Source organism: Daucus carota, chromosome 3 (genome assembly GCF_001625215.2).
Source record: "Daucus carota subsp. sativus chromosome 3, DH1 v3.0, whole genome shotgun sequence".
NCBI lineage: Eukaryota > Viridiplantae > Streptophyta > Magnoliopsida > Apiales > Apiaceae > Daucus > Daucus carota.
This window is the reverse complement of record NC_030383.2, coordinates 59,803,348-59,824,555: the sequence shown is the minus strand read 5'-3', so window position 1 is coordinate 59,824,555 and position 21,208 is coordinate 59,803,348. Positions and strand designations below refer to the sequence as shown.

At 33.9% G+C, this 21,208-nt stretch overlaps 3 protein-coding genes across 3 annotated transcripts; all 3 read left to right on the top strand.

Moving 5' to 3' along the window:
- The first annotated feature begins 5,070 nt into the window (after positions 1-5,070).
- Positions 5,071-6,036, top strand: LOC108212830 (F-box/kelch-repeat protein At3g06240-like). The gene has a single exon (XM_017384543.2). The coding sequence runs from the start codon at positions 5,071-5,073 to the stop codon at positions 6,034-6,036; it is 966 nt and encodes a 321-aa protein (XP_017240032.2).
- A 3,935-nt stretch (positions 6,037-9,971) lies between these two features.
- Positions 9,972-11,051, top strand: LOC108213877 (F-box/kelch-repeat protein At3g06240-like). The gene has a single exon (XM_017385665.2). It carries the CDS (start codon positions 9,972-9,974, stop codon positions 11,049-11,051), a length of 1,080 nt encoding a protein of 359 aa, XP_017241154.2.
- A 4,153-nt stretch (positions 11,052-15,204) lies between these two features.
- LOC108212829 (uncharacterized) lies at positions 15,205-16,332 on the top strand. Its single transcript, XM_017384542.2, has 2 exons — positions 15,205-15,493; positions 15,740-16,332. Exons 1-2 carry the CDS (start codon positions 15,205-15,207, stop codon positions 16,330-16,332), a joined length of 882 nt encoding a protein of 293 aa, XP_017240031.2.
- Positions 16,333-21,208: the final 4,876 nt, after the last annotated feature.

Below are 21,208 nucleotides of genomic sequence, written 5' to 3'. Positions count from 1 at the left end.
TCATCTGTTTCCGGAGTAGAACTTGGCTTGACTGCCTCTCTTGATCAGAGAGATTCAGTCCTCTCTGGTACGACTTGCTGTACTGGGGACCTCCTGGAACTCTGTGCATCACTGCATAAATCATGGAGTAATTCTGGCCGTATATATGAATACAAATATATTAAGTACGGGTTCTTGTCGGCGTACATTATTTTCTGCACATTTTACCTGCGAGGAACTGCGCATTTTATTTGCCGACGAGAGGGTTGATTTATTGACACGAGAAAAGGGTTTCTAAAATCGATTTTAGGTAAGTTATCTAATCTCGAAATTATGCTTTTCAATATCCAAATAACGAAAGAATTCTTCTCTTGTATTTGTAAAAATAATTAAAAAAATTCATTATATAATATATATTATACAGTACTCGGGTAGTTATCTAAAGGTGAGTTTAGAGTCATCGAGTCGGGATGACATTTGGAATTTCTTTTTATAGGACTAACATTTGATAATAAGTGTTCAACTTGATATTTTTGAATGATATAATTTTTTTTGGGACAAGACTTTTGTATTGAAACATGCACGATCGCATTGCTTTGGTAATTATGTGTATGATTCATTAATGTAATTAATATTATAATGAGGAATAGAGAGTAGTTAGGAATTAGCATAAGTTTGTTCTACACCAGATGAGACCTGTAAACTTTGATTATACTGCAAGCTAGATTAACATGCCACAATTCAAACATGAAAACGCCCTGTTTTTGCTGTGGCAGTGTGTCTGTATAATCAACCATCTTACAAATGTTGTGCAAATAACAAGTTGCAGCAATAAAACTGCATAGCATGAGATAGTGTTAGTTTTTATGGATTATGGTCTCACTGAAACTCGAATTCTTGACCCTCTTCGATCTGTTATAAAGAGTTGAAAATTATTCACTTAAATTTAAATTCAGGGTTCTGGAAAAATACGATTAAACAAATGATAAGAAACAGCAAGAGCATGAGGCAAAATACTTTTCAGTTTTTTCACTATCTTGTAAGAAACAACCATCACTAGATAAGCTTAGAAACGGGTCACCAGACCTAGGATGTCAAAGTAAAGTGACCTGAACAAGAAATATTAGAACACAAATGGTATTAGAGCATCTCCGAAGTCCGACCCTGCTTATAATGTACATTATTATTGTTAGGCATGATAATGTATTGTAAACTATGAAACCAACATCAAAGACATGCTATCTTGATGATAATAAACTGGCATTAACAAACAAATCATGAAATTCTCGATAGCTAGAACATATATACAAGATGGCAAATTCATGACAGATTATGCACCAACTTAACACTTGCATATGCTCTGTAATATATACCATGAACCTGGTTTGTTCTGTCGGAAAATTTTGTCAGATACAGAGAACTATATATGTATGTGGATTCCTAATTTTTGGTAGATTATGCTATCACTTCCACATGCTCTGTACATACCATGAATCACCTTAATCTGCTATATATGTCCAAATTTAATAAATAAATATTTCTTTAAAGTAAATAATGTTTTGCAATTTCAACAATAATAATCTGCATTTAAGTGTAAATTTGTAACTCTTTGTTGTATAAACAGTAAATAAATTAAAAAGACCTTGTTAATGTTGATGCAGTACTTAAATTTTGCAGAACACAGAGATTTTGTTTATGCTAACTAGGGGTGATCATCAAACCGCATAAACCGCAAAAACCGCCCGCACCGCACCAAACCGCACCGCGATACGTGGTTTTTAATTTTTGTGGTGCGGTTGCGGTTTGAAAATTTGTCAAACCGCAAGGTGCGGTGCGGGTTGCGGTTTTTATTTTACAAAATGCGGTTAAAACCGCACCGCACCGCATTTGATATATTATATAATAAAATATATTAACTATATATATAAATATATATATATATATTAGAGGATATATGCATTAGTATGCTACTTTATTAGATATCAATTTGGGCCTCAGGTGGTCTGGAATGTAAGGATGTGTATATGTTCTGCCTACTGTTTATTTTGTTTATTTTTAGTTTTTACCTATCTGTTAAAATCATTTCTTAATATATTAAATTATATGTACTTTATTTGAAAGCATTTAATATGAATAATTAAGGCATTTTATGCTGAACTTTATATAAAACATCTTGACAGGTTTGCTTGCTTTCAATTCATTTCTTCAGGCCTTGGCTTTTAGTATTCGTATTTCCATTTTTATCATATTATATTTTCTCAGAAAAAAATTTAATTATTGACAAATTTTATAATTTAATTTTAACATATAATAATATATAAACCGCATAAACCGCACCGCAACCGCACCGCATTTTCGTGGTGCGGTTTATGTGGTTTTAACTTTTCGTGGTGCGGTTGCGGTTTGAGAAATTGGCAAAACCGCATACGCGGTTTGGTTTGCGGTTTTAGCCAAAAACCGCACCGCCCGCACCGCGATCACCCCTAATGCTAACAGCGGGGAACTATCTAGACAGAGACAATCAAAGAGAAAAGTAAAGTTATAATTAAAATTGTATGTTTTAAGAAAGGATTAATATTTTTGAAAATATTGATGTGTTTAATATGATTAAATTACTATATAATGATGGCGTTTGGGGTTTATGATTTTAACGGGCCGTTTGGATAAAAAAAGAGAGTTTCTAATGGACCTTTGAAGGTAAAAGATAAAAAATAAATTTTTTCCTTATAAAGTTTTAATAATTTATATATTACTATATTTAAATATTTTTAAATCTTAAAAGTTATAATTAGTTTTTAATTTATAATTCATTTTTTTTCTTTCTAATTTTACATAATTTTTTCTGATTTAACTAAACTTCCTTCTTCAGTTTCCGCTATGACAAATGTTATCAAGAGGATTACTCCTTCATCTTCAGAAAAAAAAAAAAGAAGAGGATTACTCCTTCCACTTTTGAATATATCTTTTGAGTTTTTTTTTTTTGCCAACATATCTTTTGAGTTTCAGTACACACACATATATTTATGTATTTTGATAATATAATTAAAGATAAATTTTAAAATCTTTTTTTTGAATAAAAATAAGGGATTTTATCATAAATAATCAAGTCCAAAACACTTTTTGTAAAAAGATTACATCTTTCTCAAATATCTTATAAAATATTTGTAAAAATACTGTATGTGACGTGTTGCAACCACATGAACCAGATGCCAGTCGAAAAAACTTAGAAAAAATGATAATTTCGGTAAATTCCCTAAAAATAAACACAGACATGTCGAAATTAGACAATTGATAAAATAGTCGAAGTTATTCAATTGAAGAAAAAAGTAAAAAATCAACGGTCTATCTATTTTCGAGTAGCCTATTTTCAACTAGTCTGGAGTGGTCAAAATTATTCAATTGTGGTCAATTTCGGTTGAAAATAAGTAAATTTTGATCGGTTATTATCGGTCGAAATGAGATATTGCTTTCATATAGTTTTCGGACACTTTTTTCGAGTCGTTCGAAGTGGTCTTTTTTTTGACAAGCTGCAATCTTTTATATATTTTAATAAATATTAATTTTCACATATATTTTAATATGTACATTCCTGATACGTTCCCTAATTTTTTTCCATATATTTTTGGAGAATTATCTTGTATACTGTTTTTTCAATCTTATTTTCAAAAATACTATCTTGTCCAATCTTATTTTCAAAAGTACTACCTTCTCTAAATTTTTTTCAAAATAATATATATAGTATTCAGTTTGGAATCGACCACAGTATTTTTGAAAATATTTTAGAGAAGGTAATATTTTTGAAAATAAGATTGGAGAAGGTAGTTTTTTTGAAAATAAGATTGAAAATGTGGTTATGAATAAAAAAAGCCCTATATTTTTTATACAACCCAAAATTATCAAATAATCACAACAAAATAAGCCCCATTATCAAGAAAAACTTCCAACATATATAAGCCCGTATAGAGTCATGGACTCATGGAGCCTGACACTCCCTTGTACGGTGTACACGGGTTGCCCAAACCGTTTAAACCGACCCAAACCGGCTCTATTTTCGGTCGAACCAAACCGAAAATTTTAAACCGTTCTTTAATTGGGTTGAATCGGCTCCAACCCGATTTTAATGGGTTGAGCATGGTTTTAGATTTTATTTGGCCAACCCAACCCAACCCGAGGGTATTTTAATAAAAATATATTATATATATAATATATACACCTAACAAAACTGTATATATATAAAATATAGCTACCCAATTGAAATTATAACATTTAGTGTGATAAAACTGAACTATAACATTGGTATCTTTCCTCGAGTTTCCTTCAAAATATCTTTCCTGCACATTTGTCATTCGTTTCCTTGCCTTTTGAGAGTTCGATAGTGAAGCTACTATCTTTTAAAAATCCGAGTCTATTTTAATGCTCTATATGTTGTGTAGCAATTTTAAAGCTACAAATTATGTGATTTAATAGTTACGAACTTGTCAAACCGACCCAAACCGAAGTATGACAAATTGTGCTGGGTTATAAATTAATTTTAATGGGTTCGGTTCGAAAATTAGCAAACCGAATTTAATAGGTTGGGTCGATAAAAAACCTAAACCGGGCAGACCTGACCCCGTACACCCCTACTCCCTTGTGCCCTAATATTTTCCAGAGGTACGGACATGCCCATCTTCAGCTTATAGTCATACATATCCCTCGTGTGCTTTCTTAGAGCAAGTCCAACAGTGTCCTAGTTGAAGCCCTAAATATAATATAAAAAATTATGTCCCAGTAGTTTAGGACATATTCAACCAACTTCAACTCCAACAATGCGCCTTATTTTCTCTCTTTGTTTAATATTTTATTATTAAAAGTTCACTTTCATCATTAAAACATAATATAAAATAGAGAGAGAAAGAGACTGTAGATAGAAATTTATTATAAAATATGGGATAGGGCAAGGAGATAGTGCCTCAAATATGGGGCTTGAAGGAGTTGTCCTAGTGATATAAGGCATCACTAGGATATTGTTGGAGTAGTCTTTTTTATCAAATGCCCTAAATTTTAACTTAGGACAACAATTTGAGGCACTCTTGGACTTGCTCTTACTCAATGGCAAGATTGAAGTACGTTTTGCCGGAAGAGATGGTTATTGAAATACTTTGTTGGCTTCCTGTAAAGACATTGCTCCGCTTTAGGTCTGTTTGCAAGTCATGGCTCTCCATTATATCCCAACCCAATTTCATTAAGGCTCACATGGATTACACCCAAATTAAGCCTAATAAGAATGCTTCACTACTATGGATAATTTTTGGGACACTTGATGATCAACGGCTTAAATTTGTCTCTAAAGACTCTGTATATTATCTTCCAAATAAACCACACCGTTTTGAAATTGTTGGTTCGTGTAATGGTATTATTTGTCTACTAGTTGACAAAATACGTTTTCTCCTCTGGAACCCATCAACTAGGCAAGCCAAAAGAACAACCAAAATTTTGAAGAATCAGAGGGCTTGGAATTGTATGTATCAAGTTCATCAAATGGCCTTTGGTTTTGATTCTCTCTCTAATGACTACAAAGTTATTAGGTTTTTAGGTCCATTCACTCATAGAAGGCCTTTTATTACTCCTATCTTTAACGCTGATAATTTTGTACCAGTTTTGCAGCTATATTCCGCAAATACTGATGCTTGGAAAGAGATTCATGTTTGTGATACGTCCATAGCTAGAGAGCTGCTTAAGCTACGTTTGAAATTTGGTCCTGTCATTGATGGAGTATTGTATATGGGTAATAAGGCACGGCTTGTTTCATTTGATTTGCACTATGAGGTGTTTACAGTGCTCGCATTCCCTCGTTCTAGGTTATTAAGGTCTGATGTTTTGGAATTTAATGGCTCTGTTGCTGTAATCCAATCAGATGTGAATGGCTCGAAAAGTCTGTGGACACTAGATAATATTCATGGCCAAGTCTCTTGGACTAGAAAGTTCATTATGCATGATAGGTTACCATGGATAAAGTCTTACTTGGGTAGTGGACTTTTTTGGGGCAGAGAAGGGCCATACTACAGTCTTGTATGATTATACAAAGAGAAGCTATGAAACTAGTCGAGGTAGGAGACGGAGATCATTACTTAAATACACAGAGACCTTAGCTTCAATCGAAGGGTTCAAACCAAGTGTTTCCATGATTTCTATCTTTCAATCTCATTCCTCGAGGGTAGAAGATCTGGATCCTGCTGTGAATTGATGTTAGAAAATGGTCATATCATACGTTGTTAGACATGTGTTTAAGTCCATAAAACTAGTCCTAGGAGTTCTGCACCTGAATCCTCACATATAAGGTGCTTCTCTGTTTTCTTTTCCATTTTGCGCTTCATGTTTTAGTTTTGTACTGTGGTCTAATTTTTGAATCTTAAGTTGAATTGTTTATGTAAATTTAAGTAAACCTATCAAGTAAGCATGCGTTTGTAATCCAAGAATGGCTTCCGTGCATTTCATGAAATTGTAGGTTCGAACATTGTCCACTATCAACACTCTGAAGCATTTACATGTAGCATTCACAATGGCACAAAATTATAAGGTTTGGAAAATGGAAATGTTGATTAGGGCATCATTTTAGGATATTGATGAACTTTCCCTAATAGAGGTCTTGAAGTGACGCAATACTCATCCCTGATTAGACAACGTGTTGCCTCTAGTTTTTGATTCTTATGCGAGAGCACTACTACTGGTTCTGTACCAGTTCTGCAGCTATATTCGACGAATACTGATTCCTGGAGTGTTGTACACGGGTCATGAGGGAGATATAGTTTCGTTTGATTTGCACAATGCGGTGTGTACGGTAGTCTCCATCCCTAGTTCCATGGCAAGATACTCAGGTTGTGTTCACTTGGAGTGAATGGAATGGAGGGAGAATGGAATGAAGTTTGTACTCTAAAATGATGTTGATCAAAGAAAATGTATATAATTGTCATTCCTTCAATCATTCCAACCTTATTATTTTAACTATAACTCTAACCCACATGTTTTGGAAGGAATGCTCTTTCCATTTCAACATCATGTTTCTTCACAATCTTTCTCACAAAAAAATTAACTACATTCATATTTTGTAACTATTATCTCATGATTTCTTCTTTCTCCTTCACACTTCTATATAATTTTTCATTCCATTCTCCCCTCATTCCATTCCATGAAGTGAACACAGCCTCAGAGATTTTGGATTTTGGATCCCTTGGGGTTAGACTTTAGCAAGAGAAACTATTAACTCTGCTTTTAATGAGACAGAGCCCCGTCCATGTTAATTTTAATAGTGCCATCACCAGGAGGACATGACCAAGTTTACAGCAGAATTCAAAACTTCAGAGCTCTGAGCATTTTGCCATTGCTGTACTACCAGTTTAGCTGTCCTCATGACGCAGCACAGAGGTGTAAGATCAACAAAAATTAACCCTTGAAAACACAAACGAATCCTGGAGAACAAATTCGATTAAGATATATGCATTCCGCATTCGGTACATGAGAAATCCATTACCACCTTGAATTCGCGACAAGAGCTAAGATATCTTCATATTTTACACGAATTTTTTTTTAAGACTTTAAACACTTGAAAACAGAAAACTCTTAAAGAGTCTTTAAATGTCAATAATAAAACATATTATACAATATCACATATAATATTCAAATTTAAATAAGCCCAATAAATTTGACATTATATTCTCTTCACCTAATTACTATGATATTCAACTTTCATCTTATATACGATACTCTTTTGACAAATACGTAACTCAATGAAGTAACTTAAAAAAGAGTAAATTACAAATTGTGTACCTGAAGTTTGTCATATATTCAATATGTGTACCTGTAGTTTCGTATATAGCAAAGTGTGTATACGAAGTTTGAAATAGCGTACTATACGTGTACTACGGTCAGTTTTGTGATAGAGCCGTTTGTAATTAACAGAGGCGGGTGGGTTTCACGGGTAGACTTCAAGAAAATTTACAAAAGAAAACACCACGGTGAAATTGTTGCATACAAGGTTTCCAAGGTGCTTTTTCATGTTGCACATATTTCAGTTGAGATTGTCTTTGTGATTGTATGGTATTTCGAATATTGAAAGCAATCCTATAATTTAAATTTTAAAATTAAAATCTTTATGTACATAATTTAATTAGACTATTTTGTTAAAAATAGTCTCATAGACTTATAATAGAATAAATTAGAAGAATTTGAAATTTTTGCATAATTATAAAGAATTATAATGTGGTTCTTAATATTCTAACATAAATTTATTTGGATATATAATGTGAGATGAACTAAAACCTTTGTTTATATTATCAATTAATATTATACTAGATTTTTAACAAAATTAAATTTTACGACAAGATGTTCAATTTTTTCTTCTTTTTTTTTTTTGTGTGATATATCATAAATACTATATGTTAAATTGTTTAGTAAAATCAAAATAAGAATATTGAATATAAAACTTGAAACATCCGCGTCCCATTTTGTATTATTCAATCAAAATAATTATTCTTGATATAATTAGTCAATGGGAATAATACTCACATTTAAACTATATTTTAATGTATTATTCATGATATTTAAATTTAATCATAAATAATATCATCGATCACCAAAATTTATATATAATTTATCGTTTATAAGTAATTTTAAACATGATTATTTATGACTTAACGTGACTTATTTGATAAGCTGGGAGGTTAAAATATCTGTTTGAGTAATTTTGACTTATTAATATTTTACAGGTTATTAAAAATATAATAATAAAAATAAAATTGATTTATAAATAATTTATAATTTATAATTAATTATTTTCAAAGGAAAATACACTTTACTCATGGGTTTTTCAATTTGAGGAAGAAATGACCGGGTTTGATCACAGGTTTTGTGTTATATCGGTGTGTTAGTCGTTAAGTGGTATAACTACACTTTACTCACCAGCCTTTTGAAAAACCAACTAACGGAGTTAAGCAATAATTAACGTTTGTACACACTTAGTAAAATTTGTCAAAGTTGGTGTACACGCTTTGCTATAATCAGAAATGCAGGTACAAACATCGGATATATCAGAAATTTCAGGTACACAATCTGTCATTTACTCCTAAAAAAAGCTATATTATTCTCGTCACATCACATGTGTACCACATGAGTATATAGGAAAAAATTAACCATGTTTTGATACTCAAATCACAAATGCTTAACCGATACTCAATTCTCAATTAGTACGCCGCCCGATAGAAAGCACCGACCTTGGCAATACAGTTGATATTAATTGGAGAACTCGTCAATTCTCAATTAGTACGCCGCCCGATAAAAAGCACCGACGGGCAATACAGTTGAATTAATTAGAGAGTTCAAAGAATCGTCTACACTTCAGATTTAAAGGTAATTAACTTTTCCTTTTGTGAAACCCTATTTTTTTGCAAATTTATGTATGTGTTTATATTTCATTTCACATCTTGACGCTGTTATCTCAAAATTCTAAATAACTTATTGAGCTTCTCATTTGTAATATGTCGAAGTTCTATGTTTAATTACTTTAATAGAAATGTTTGTGTACGGTGGCGCCCGCGACCGGTGAAGACCCAACTTAGTTCCAAACTTTAATAGATAATTTTTCAGAATTTCGACTTTTAGTTGAAAATTAGTTAAAAAAATATTTTAAGATCTAATTGATCTGACGTGGAAAAAGTTAACTAAATGTAATTTTAGCCTGAGTTATTATTGGTATATATTGGTAATCCGGGTTATTTGTAACTATGGTTTGTGTATACAGGTGGGTGTATATGATCCTGAAGTTGTATATGTATATGTGTGTTGTTTTAATAAGATTTAGGGATTTATTAAATTTCTGAATTTTTGGCTTTGTTATGATGGGGTATATGATTCGTTACACTGTTGTGTGGCATTGAAGTTCAAAATGATTTTCTCGTTTCAACTGGCCTCGAAATTTTGCTCTGGTTTTGTTTCCACAGGTGTAATTTTGGAACATAATGGCATGCTCAAAGTTTGTTTTGCCTGATGAGATGGTTACTGAAATATTTTATTGGCTTCCTGCTAAATCACTGATGAGGTGTAGCTTGGTCTGCAAGTCGTGGCGATCTATTATCTCAGACCCCGAATTCATGAAAACACACTCATACTACAGACGTATTAGAGCGGACGAGGAAGCTTCAGTGTTGATGATTGGTGAACCATTGGTTTTGAAAGGCATTACTCGACTAGTCTGTCCCAGCTATAAATGTTATCTACTTAAGCCGCGCCTGTTCACAGTTATTGGTTCCTCTAATGGCATTATATGTCTGGCATGGGATACATACTGTTACCTCTGGAACCCAACAACCAAGCAGTGCAAGGAACTTCCTAGATTTCCCCGTTATGCCAGGGCTTTGGAAGACGATGATCATGGTACTCTAGCATTTGCTTTTGATAGCATCTCCGATGACTACAAGGTTGTCCGGTTTATACCCCAAAACATTTTTACTGGTGATGTACCAATTTTGCAGATATATTCAGCAAATAGTGATACCTGGAAAGAGATTCATTGTCATGACATCATTGACATGTGTGACTCAACTTTTGAACTTGGTCCTGTGATAAATGGAGCGTTATATGCAGGTGGTCAAGGAGATATAGTTTCGTTTGATTTGCACAATGAGGTGTGTACGGTGGTCCCACTACCTTGTTCCGTGTCATATAGCTCAGATATTTTGGATTTTGAAGGTTCTGCAGGGGTCATCTTTGAATCCATTGGGGAAAGATCAGAAAAATATCTATGGACAATAGATCATATTGATGGCAAAATTTCTTGGACTAAGAAGTTAAATATTGAACTAGGTGACATAATCTGGGTATATTCTTATTTGGGTGGTGGACTGTTTTCTGGAGTGAAACAGTTTGTGTGTCTTGATGAACTCTTCGTGTATGACTACCGGAAGAAAGAGTACAAACATATTCCGGTTCCAATGGCGGGGCTGAAAACATTTTTTAAATACACAGAGACCGGTGCTTCAATCAAAGGTTCTGAACGGCTTAGAATTAATAGGTTCGGTAATTTTCTATCCTCGCAATAGTTGGATGCTTTGAAATTTATTGAGTGATGGGTGTATCTTGTCAGACATATAGCGAAGTAAAGTTGCAGATAAGTTCAGGAGTTTTGTTTCTGGTGTTTTGTACCTGCGATTCTCATATTCAAGGTAATTTAGTTGCTGGTTTTACTTTAAGGTTTCGTTTAAACTATTCTCTAAATTCTGATTGCCCTGCTGAATATTGTTGATGTTGGGGTTGGTTGCTCTGTAATTGTATTATTATTATCACCTCAAAGGCTGCTCTGTAATTGTATTCTTATCCTCTGTATTGTTTATGGGCGTATATTGTTAGACACACAGGTGTTCTGTAACTGCAATTCTCATATGCCAGGCAGTTTAATTAATTGATGGTTTAACTTTAAGGTTTTATTTCAACTATGCTCTGAATTCTGAATTCCCAGCTGAATTGTTAAAGTTGGAGGTGGCTGCTTTGTAATTGTATTATTATCATCTGAAACTTGTGTGAGATCTTAGTATAATAAGTTCAGTGATCTTATCCTTCTCGTCACTGTTAAATCGATTTGATTTTGATCTTAAGTATGATTGTTACTCCATCTATCCTCCTAGCTAGGTTACCTTGTGGACGAGAGTTTGATTAAAAGTATAGTTCCATAACTTATTTTTCAATCTTTTTTAAATGAAAATTTGGTGTTTGAATTTTTATACACAAAAAGAAAAATTCTAAAATAAGTTACGCAACTATGTTTTATAAGAGTTCTAAGATGTGTGTCGAGTAGTTGAAAAAAACTGTATAAAAATGAAATGAGAGGGACGGAGGGAGTATTTTTTATTTTGCTGTCAAGTGTGATTATCGTAGCTCCCCAAATAAAGTAGGATGAATTCTTTAATTATTTCTATTTAAATCCAGTTTTTGCCTTAGATACATTTTGCAAGATTCTTTTTCTTTTTCTTTTATTCTTTAATGGAATTGCTTCCTTGGTAGGATTGTTTTTCTTTTTAAATATTCATGTATATTCATCTTATGGGGCTATTTACATACTTTTTTTCGATGCTTTAGCACACTATCCCTTCACAGATTTTTCATTTTATTATTATTACTATTATATTGAAACGGAAATATTAATAATTTTATTTATCGGTCGAGTTTTATACGCCGGTTGTATAATTCTACGAGTCTATATAATGTGTTTTAATAAACTTTTTATTATCAATTAATTCAAAATATGTAAAACTTCGATTAGTATGACCGGTTTGTATTTCAATTAAATTAAAATATAAGTGATAAAATTATATATAAATATTATAATGGCAAGATTCAAGTACGTTTTGCCGGAAAAGATGGTAATTGAAATACTTTGTTGGCTTCCACTGATGACATTAGCCGTCACTATTTTCTTTATTGTGAGTTTAAGGATCTGAGTGGCCATTTACTGAATAGGATTGTTATATACATACAAGTTGGATTAATATCCACCAAATGTGTGTACTGTATTAGATTTGCATTCTTGTGTCAACAAAAGAATACAGGGAATAAGAAGATGCACACATGTTGGATATACGTGTGCCAGGTACTCGCTTATTAGAATGCGTAATCGAAGTCAATAATCTGTAATCAAAATCTGTTGTTAGGTACAGATTCAAGTGTTTTAACATTTCCATTCATATGTGTCGTGTATACGCATTCCTTATATGCGTCTTCTCACCGGTTTTAAGGGCACTTTTTCGGCCCGTGTTTATTTTGGATGCTCTCTCTTGAAAATGTGTTAAAAAATACATTCACACGATTTTAACGGCCGTTTTGATAAAAAAAAAAAAAAGAGAGTTTCTAATGGACCATTGAAGGTAAAAGATAAAAAATAAATTTTATTATTATAAAGTTTTAATAATTTATATATTACTATATTTCAATATTTTTAAATCTTATAAGTTATAATTAGTTTTTTATTTATAATTCATTTCCTTTTTCTAATTTTACATAATTTTTTCTAATTTAACTAAACGTCCCTGCATGCGTACTTAACGCTGTTTGTTATTATTGCTTTTTCGAACAATTTTTGTTTCCTTCTTCAGTTTCCGCTATGACAAATGTTATCAAGAGGATTACTCCTTGATCTTAAAAAAAAAACAGAGGATTACTCCTTCCACTTTTGAATATAAGTATTTTGATCATATAATTAAAGATAATTTTTAAAATATTTTTTGTGAATAAAAATAAGGGATTTATCATAAATAATCAAGTCCAAAACACTTTCTGTAAGAATATTACATCTCTTATAAATATCTTGGAAAAATATTTGCAAAAATACTGTATGCCACCCATTGCAACCACATGGAACTATACGCGATCATCGAAAAAACTTGGAAAAAATGATAATTTTAGTGAATTCCCTAAAAATAAACACAGGCCAGTTAAAAATAGACAATTGATAAAATAGTCGAAGTTATTCAATTGGAAAAAAAAAAAAATCAACTAGTCTATCTATTTTCGAGTAGCCTATTTTCGACTAGTCTCGAGTGGTCGAAATTATTCAAATGTGGCCAATTTCGGTTGAAAATAAGTAAATTTTGACCAGTTATTATCGGTCGAAATGAGATGCTTTCATGTAGTTTCCGGACCTTTTTTTTGAGTCAGTCGAGTGGTCTTTTTTTTACCAAGCTGCAATCTTTTATATATTTTAATAAATCTTAATTATCACATATATTTTAATATGTACATTCCTAATACGTTCCCTAAATTTTTTTCATATATTTTTTTATACAACCCCAAATTATCAAATAATCACAACAAAATAAGCCCCGTTATCAAGAAAAACTTCCAACATATATAAGCCCATATAAGATCATGGACTCGTGGAGCCTGACACTCCCTTGTGCCCTAATATTTTCCAGAGGTACGTACATGCCCATCTTCAGCTAGGGATGGCAGTTTTACCCGACCCGATGGATATCCGATCCGATTGGGTCTACCCGATCCTGATTTTTTTGGATCTGGATCTTATTTTTAGACCCGAAAGAGTTTAGATCTGGATCTGCATCTCAGGTATTCCGAACCGAGACCCGACCCGAAATCCGAAACCTGATTTAAACCCGATTTGAACCCGAAACCCGATACAAAATATTATATATACATATATATATATATATTTTATATGTTTAATGCAAAAGTATATATATTGAAATATTATGAATTATTAGGTATGAATATTAACATTTTACTTAATTTTATATGCCCAGTACATAATTTATATTCATTTCATCAATATTTTTCTCAACTATTGTGCATTAAAAAATCTAAATATAATAAAAATATAAAATATAAATGATAAGTTGAAAGATTGTATACAATTAAGTTAACATGTTTCACGTGTTTATTGTACTAAATGAAACTTGTAAAACCCTTTTTTATATTCCTAAATTTTAAAAAAATCAATCATCAAAATTTTTTATAGATATATAATTTTTAATTTTTATTTAATTTTATTTTTTAAGTATCTGAACTAGACCCGAACCCGAACCGAAACCCGGAAAAACCCAACGGATCGGATCTGGATCTTCATTTTCCAGACCCGGACTCGGACCCGACCCGAACCGATATATAATGGATCGGGTCTGGATCTCAAGAAACCCAACCCGACCCGTTGTCATCCCTATCTTCAGCCTATACATATCCCTCTTTGTGTTTGCTTTATAAAACCCAGGTATTGTAGCATACAACGGGATCGTTTGGTTGGAGAGGGGGTATCGGGTTGGAATGAGGAATCGGGTTAAGATGGTATGGGGCTAAGGTATCATTTCTGATATCAGGTGTTTGGTTGAGTGGTGGAATGAATATGGTTGAATTATAATATTTATGAGTTATTAATTGTAATAAATTTAAAATATCATGAAATTAATATTTATATACATTTTTAAGTCATTAAGTACATTTTGTGTTAAAAATTTACAAAAAATAATATAAATGATAATGAAAATAAAAGAAAACAATTTTGATTCCTGAAACCCATGTTTCATACCCACCTCCCCCATTGGTATGAAATTTTCATACCTTGTGGGTTTGAGGAATGGGTTTAATGAAATAAAATTCTCAATAAAACACCAGGTATGGGTTTGGAATGAACAAAACCCATACCTGACACCAAAGAAGCCTGAACCAAACGACCCCTTACCTTCTTACTCAATGGCAAGATTCAAGTACGCTTTGCCGGAAGAGATGGTTAATGAAATACTTTGTTGGCTTCCCGTGAGGACATTGCTCCGCTTTAGGTCTGTTTGCAAGTCATGGCTCTCCATTATATCCCAACCCAATTTCATTAAGGCTCACATGGATAAGCCTAATAAGAATGCTTCACTACTACGGATAATTTTTGGGACACTTGATGATCAACGGCTTAAATTTGTCTCTGAAGACTCTGAATATTATCTGCGAAATAAACCACACGGTTTTGAAATTGTTGGTTCGTGTAATGGTATTATTTGTCTACTAGTTGACAATGTACATTTTCTCCTCTGGAACCCTTCAACCATGCAAGCCAAAAGAACAACCAAAATTTTGAAGAATCAGAGGGATTGGAATTGTATGTATCAAGTTCATCAAATGGCCTTTGGTTTTGATTTGCTCTCTAATGACTAAAAAGTTATTAGGTTTTTAGGTCCATTCACTCGTAGAAGGCCTTTTATTACTCCTATCTTTAACGCTGATAATTTTGTACCAGTTTTGCAGCTATATTCCGCAAATACTGATGCTTGGAAAGAGATTCATGTTTGTGATACGTCCATAGCTAGAGAGCTGCTTAAGCTACGTTTGAAATTTGGTCCTGTCATTGATGGATTATTGTATATGGGTAATAAGACACGGCTTGTTTCATTTGATTTGCACTATGAGGTGTTTACAGTGCTCACATTCCCTCGTTCTAGGTTATTAAGGTCTGATGTTTTGGAATTTAATGGCTCTGTTGCTGTAATCCAATCAGATGTGAATGGCTCGAAAAGTCTGTGGACACTAGATAATATTCATGGCGAAGTCTCTTGGACTAGAAAGTTCATTATGCATGATGAGTTACCATGGATAAAGTCTTACTTGGGTTGTGGACTTTTTTGGGGCAGAGAAGGACTTGGAGGACATACTACAGTCTTGTATGATTATACAAAGAAAAGCTATGAAACTATACAAGGTAGAACGAGATCATTCCTTAAATACACAGAGACCTTAGCTTCAATCGACGGGTTCAAACCAAGTGTTTCAATGATTTCTATCTTTCATCCTCATTCCTTGAGGGAAAAAGATCTAAATCCTGCTGTGAATTGATATTAGAAGTCATATCATACGTTATTAGAGATGTGCTTAAGTCCATAAAACTAGTCCTAGGAGTTCTGCACCTAAAGCCTCACATATAAGGTGCTTCTCTGTTTTCTTTTCCATTTCGCACTTCACGTTTTAGTTTCGTACTGTGGCCTAAACCTATCAAGTAAGCATGCGTTTGTAATCCAAGAATGGCTTCCGTGCATTTCATGAAATTGTAGGTTCGAACATTGTCCACTATCAACACTCTGAAGCATTTACATGTAGCATTCACAATGGCACAAATTATAAGGTTTGGAAAATGGAACTGTTGATTAGGACATCAATTTAGGATATTGATGAACTTTCCCTAATAGAGGTTTTGAAGTGACGCAAGACTCATCCCTGATTAGATAATGCGTTGCCTCTAGTTTTGGTATCTTATGCGAGAGCACTACTACTGGTGCTGTACCTGTGTACCAGTTCTGCAGATATATTCGACGAAAACTGATTCCTGGAGTGTTGTACACGGGTCATGAGGGAGATATAGTTTCGTTTGATTTGCACAATGCAGTGTGTACAGTAGTCTCCATCCCTAGTTCCATGGCAAGATACTCAGAGATTTTGGATCCCTTGGGGTTAGACTTTAGCATGAGAAACTATTAACTCTGCTTTTAATGAAACAGAGCCCCGTCCATGTTAATTTTAATAGTGCCATCACCAGGAGGACATGACCAAGTTTACAGCAGAATTCAAAACTTCAGAGCTCCGAGCATTTTGCCATTGCTGTACTACCAGTTTAGCTGTCCTCATGACGCAGCACAGAGGTGTAAGATCAACAAAAATTAACCCTTGAAAACACAAACGAATCCTGGAGAACAAATTCGATTAAGATATATTCATTCGGTACATGAGAAATCCATTACCACCTTGAATTCGCGACAAGAGCTAAGATATCTTCATATTTTACACGAAAAATTTATTAACACTTTAAACACATGAAAAGAGAAAACTCTTAAAGAGTCTTTAAATGTCAATAAAAAAACATATTATACAATATCACATATAATATTCAAATTTAAATAAGCCCAATAAATTTGGCATTATATTCTCTTCACCTAATTACTATGGTATTCAACTTTCATCTTATATACGATACTCCATTGACAAATGCGTAACTCAATAAAAAAAGCTATATTATTCTCGTCACGTCACATAGGTACCACATGAGTATATAGGAAAAAATTAACCATGTTTTGATACTCAAATCACAAATGCTTAACCGATACTCAATTCTCAATTAGTACGCCGCCCGATAAAAAGCACCGACCGTGGCAATACAGTTGATATTAATTGGAGACCTCGTCAATTCTCAATTAGTACGCCGCCCGATAAAAAGCACCGACTGGCAATACAGTTGAATTAATTGGAGACTTCAAATAATCGTCTACACTCCAGATTTAAAGGTAATTAACTTTTCCTTTTGTGAAACCCTAATTTTTGCAAATTTATGTATGTGTTTTCATTTCATTTCACATCTTGACGCTGTTATCTCAAAATTCTAAATAACTTATTGAGCTTCTCATTTGTAATATGTCGAAGTTCTATGTTTAATTATTTTAATAGAAATGTTTGTGTACGGTGGCGCCTGCGACCTGTGAAGACCCAACTTAGTTCCAAACTTTAATAGATAATTTTTCTGAATTTCGACTTTTAGTTGAAAATTAGTTAAAAAAATATTTTAAGATCTAATTGACCTGACGTGGAAAAAGTTAACTAAATGTAATTTTAGCCTCAGTTATTATTGGTATATATTGGTAATCCCGGTTATTTGTAACTATGGTTTGTGTATACATGTGGGTGTATATGATCCTGAAGTTGTATATGTATATGTGTGTTGATGTTTTAATAAAATTTTGGGATTTATTAAATTTCTGAATTTTTGCTTTGTTATGATGGGGTATATGATTCGTTACACTGTTGTGTGGCATTGAAGTTCAAATTGATTTTCTCGTTTCAACTGGCCTCGAAATTTTGCTCTGGTTTTGTTTCCACAGGTGTAATTTTCTGATCTGTGAGCTCGACCGTTTTGGAACATAATGGCATGCTCAAAGTTTGTTTTGCCTGATGAGATGGTTACTGAAATATTTTATTGGCTTCCTGCTAAATCACTGATGAGGTGTAGCTCGGTCTGCAAGTCGTGGCGATCTATTATCTCAGACCCCGAATTCATGAAAAAACACTCATACTACAGACGTATTAGAGCGGACGAGGAAGCTTCAGTGTTGATGATTGGTGAACCATCGGTTTTGATAGACATTACTCGACTAGTGTGTCCCAGCTATAAATGTTATTTACTTAAGCCGCGCCTGTTCACAGTTATTGGTTCCTCTAATGGCATTATATGTCTGGCATGGGATACATACTGTTACCTCTGGAACCCAAAAACCAAGCAGTGCAAGGAACTTCCTAGATTCCCCCGCTATGCCAGGGCTTTGGAAGACGATGATCACGGTACTCTAGCATTTGCTTTTGATAGCATCTCCGATGACTACAAGGTTGTCCGGTTTATACCCCAAAACATTTTTACTGGTGATGTACCAATTTTGCAGATATATTCAGCAAATAGTGATACCTCTCATTCACCAAATGTCCCACCATTCGATCAACGACTCCATGAAATCCAACAAATATCTCTGGCTCAATGGTTTTGAAAGAGTGAAATCGCTTTAGCTTTCCAGGTGCTTCAGACGATGAATTTGATGATTCTGATGTTGATTTAATATTATTATCACGAATACGATCAGAGAGCAGAGACATCTTGCTTTCTATATCTTTGATCTTGATTGCTTGTTTCCTTCTGTTTCTTGCAGAGGATGAAGCTTTAACAATAAAGCTTTCTACGACATGTTCAGTATCATAAGCAAGTGCTCGTATGTCAGCAACCAAAGTCCGGACTTGATACTCACTTATCCTCGAATCAGCATCTCGTAAGAATGTGCTCATCAACTTGAGCTTGGTCACCACTTCTTGAATCTCATCCTTGAGTCCATGAAGAGCCACGGGTTCTTAAATCAATAAATCAGTAAGTCTTGCCACAACAATTTACACTATCGCTTCAGCCATTTGAAATTCTTTGCCTTCTTTGTCAGAACCACTTATGTCGCTAAAATTCAGAGAACTGGTGACAAACTTATGGTAGTTGACTTTCATATAGATCTGAAACAAACATGGCATATTAGTCTATGAGCATTTTGCGCTAAGTTGGCATCTTGGCATGTGAGTGCAAAGTTCAATTACTGATTAGCTCATATATATGACTTGGCATGAAAAAGTCAGACTTGGATAAGAGGGTTTAACAAGGAGCCACAACCAAAAATTTTGATTTAGGACATCATTTATTATATTGTTGAACTGGCCCATAGCGATGATATACAGAAGATCTTCTGATATACAATACTTGAAAAACGTAGAAGCAATATATCATCATCTTTATTTATTCTAATAATTAGGCGTACCTAGACACCCTTAATTTCAACCGTCTACCTCCGTATAGAGAGCAAGGAACACTGTTATACCAAGGAACTCAATCGTACTAGACAGATTATGACAGATGAGGAAGCTTCACTAATGATGATTGCTACCTCGCATTTGGATAGCTCTTCTCGATTACTCTGTCCAGGCTACAAATGTTATCTTTATATGCCAAACCCTTTCAAAGTTTTTGGTTCCTGTACAAGTCAGCTCACAGTTATTGGTACCTGTATTGGCCTTATATGTCTGGTATGTGATATACTTTGTTATCTCTGGAACCCATTAACCAACCAGTGCAAAGAACTTCCAGGATTTCCCGTTACACGAAGGCTTACAATAGCAAACATCAAGGTAATCAAGCATTTGCTTTTGATAATATCTCCGGTGACTACAAAGTTCTTCGACTTTTATGCGAGAGCACTATTACTGGTGCTGTACCAGTACTTCTGCAGCTATATTCAACAAATACTGATTCCTGGAGTGTTTTACACGGATTGTCAGGGGGATATAGTTTCGTTTGATTTTCACAATGAGGTGTGTACGGTAGTCCCCATCCCTTGTTCCACGGCAAGATACTCAAAGATTTTGGATTTTGAATCCCTTGGGGTTAGACTTTTTTTTTTTTGTCATACCCTTGGGGTTAGACTTAAGCAAGAGAAACTATTAACTCTGCTGTAATAATAAAATAGACACTACCAGAAAAGCAGGCATTTCCGACCAAAATTTCCAACCGACCAAAGTGGTCGGAAAAAAGCGAGCATTTCCGACCGACTTACCGACCAAACGAGATCGGTCGTAAAAACTCGGGTCATTTACGACCGCCATTACCGACCGCGCAAAATCGGTCAGTTATAAGGGTCGTGGGTCCCGCTCACCAACGTCCTTCAGCTGACATGGACGCCACGTCGCTAAAACCGACTGGTTTAAAATAATTAGTCAGCTTCTTACTTGTTGTCGCCTTGTGATTGGCTGAGTGGAGACGTGGTGGAGCCAGCTTTATTTCCGACCGACGGCGGTCGGAAATGACTTGCTTCGTTTCCGACCGAATTGAAACCCTGGCGGTCGGTTTTGACTTCTTAGAAAAACAATAAATTCTATTCGACTAAGTAAACTATTAAAAAAAACTAAAAACATTGCACATCCAGAAAACAGACCACATTCAATATATTTCCGACCAAACTCATAATTTTAACACAGAAAACCGACCACATGCAACACATTTCCGACCAAACTCATAATTTTAACACAGAAAACCGACCAAATTTAAACCATTTCCGACCATTCACTCAAGTGCAGAAAATCGACCAATAAAACCGTCATTTCCGACCGATGTAAAACCTTGGCAGTCGGTTATGACTTGTGAGAAAAA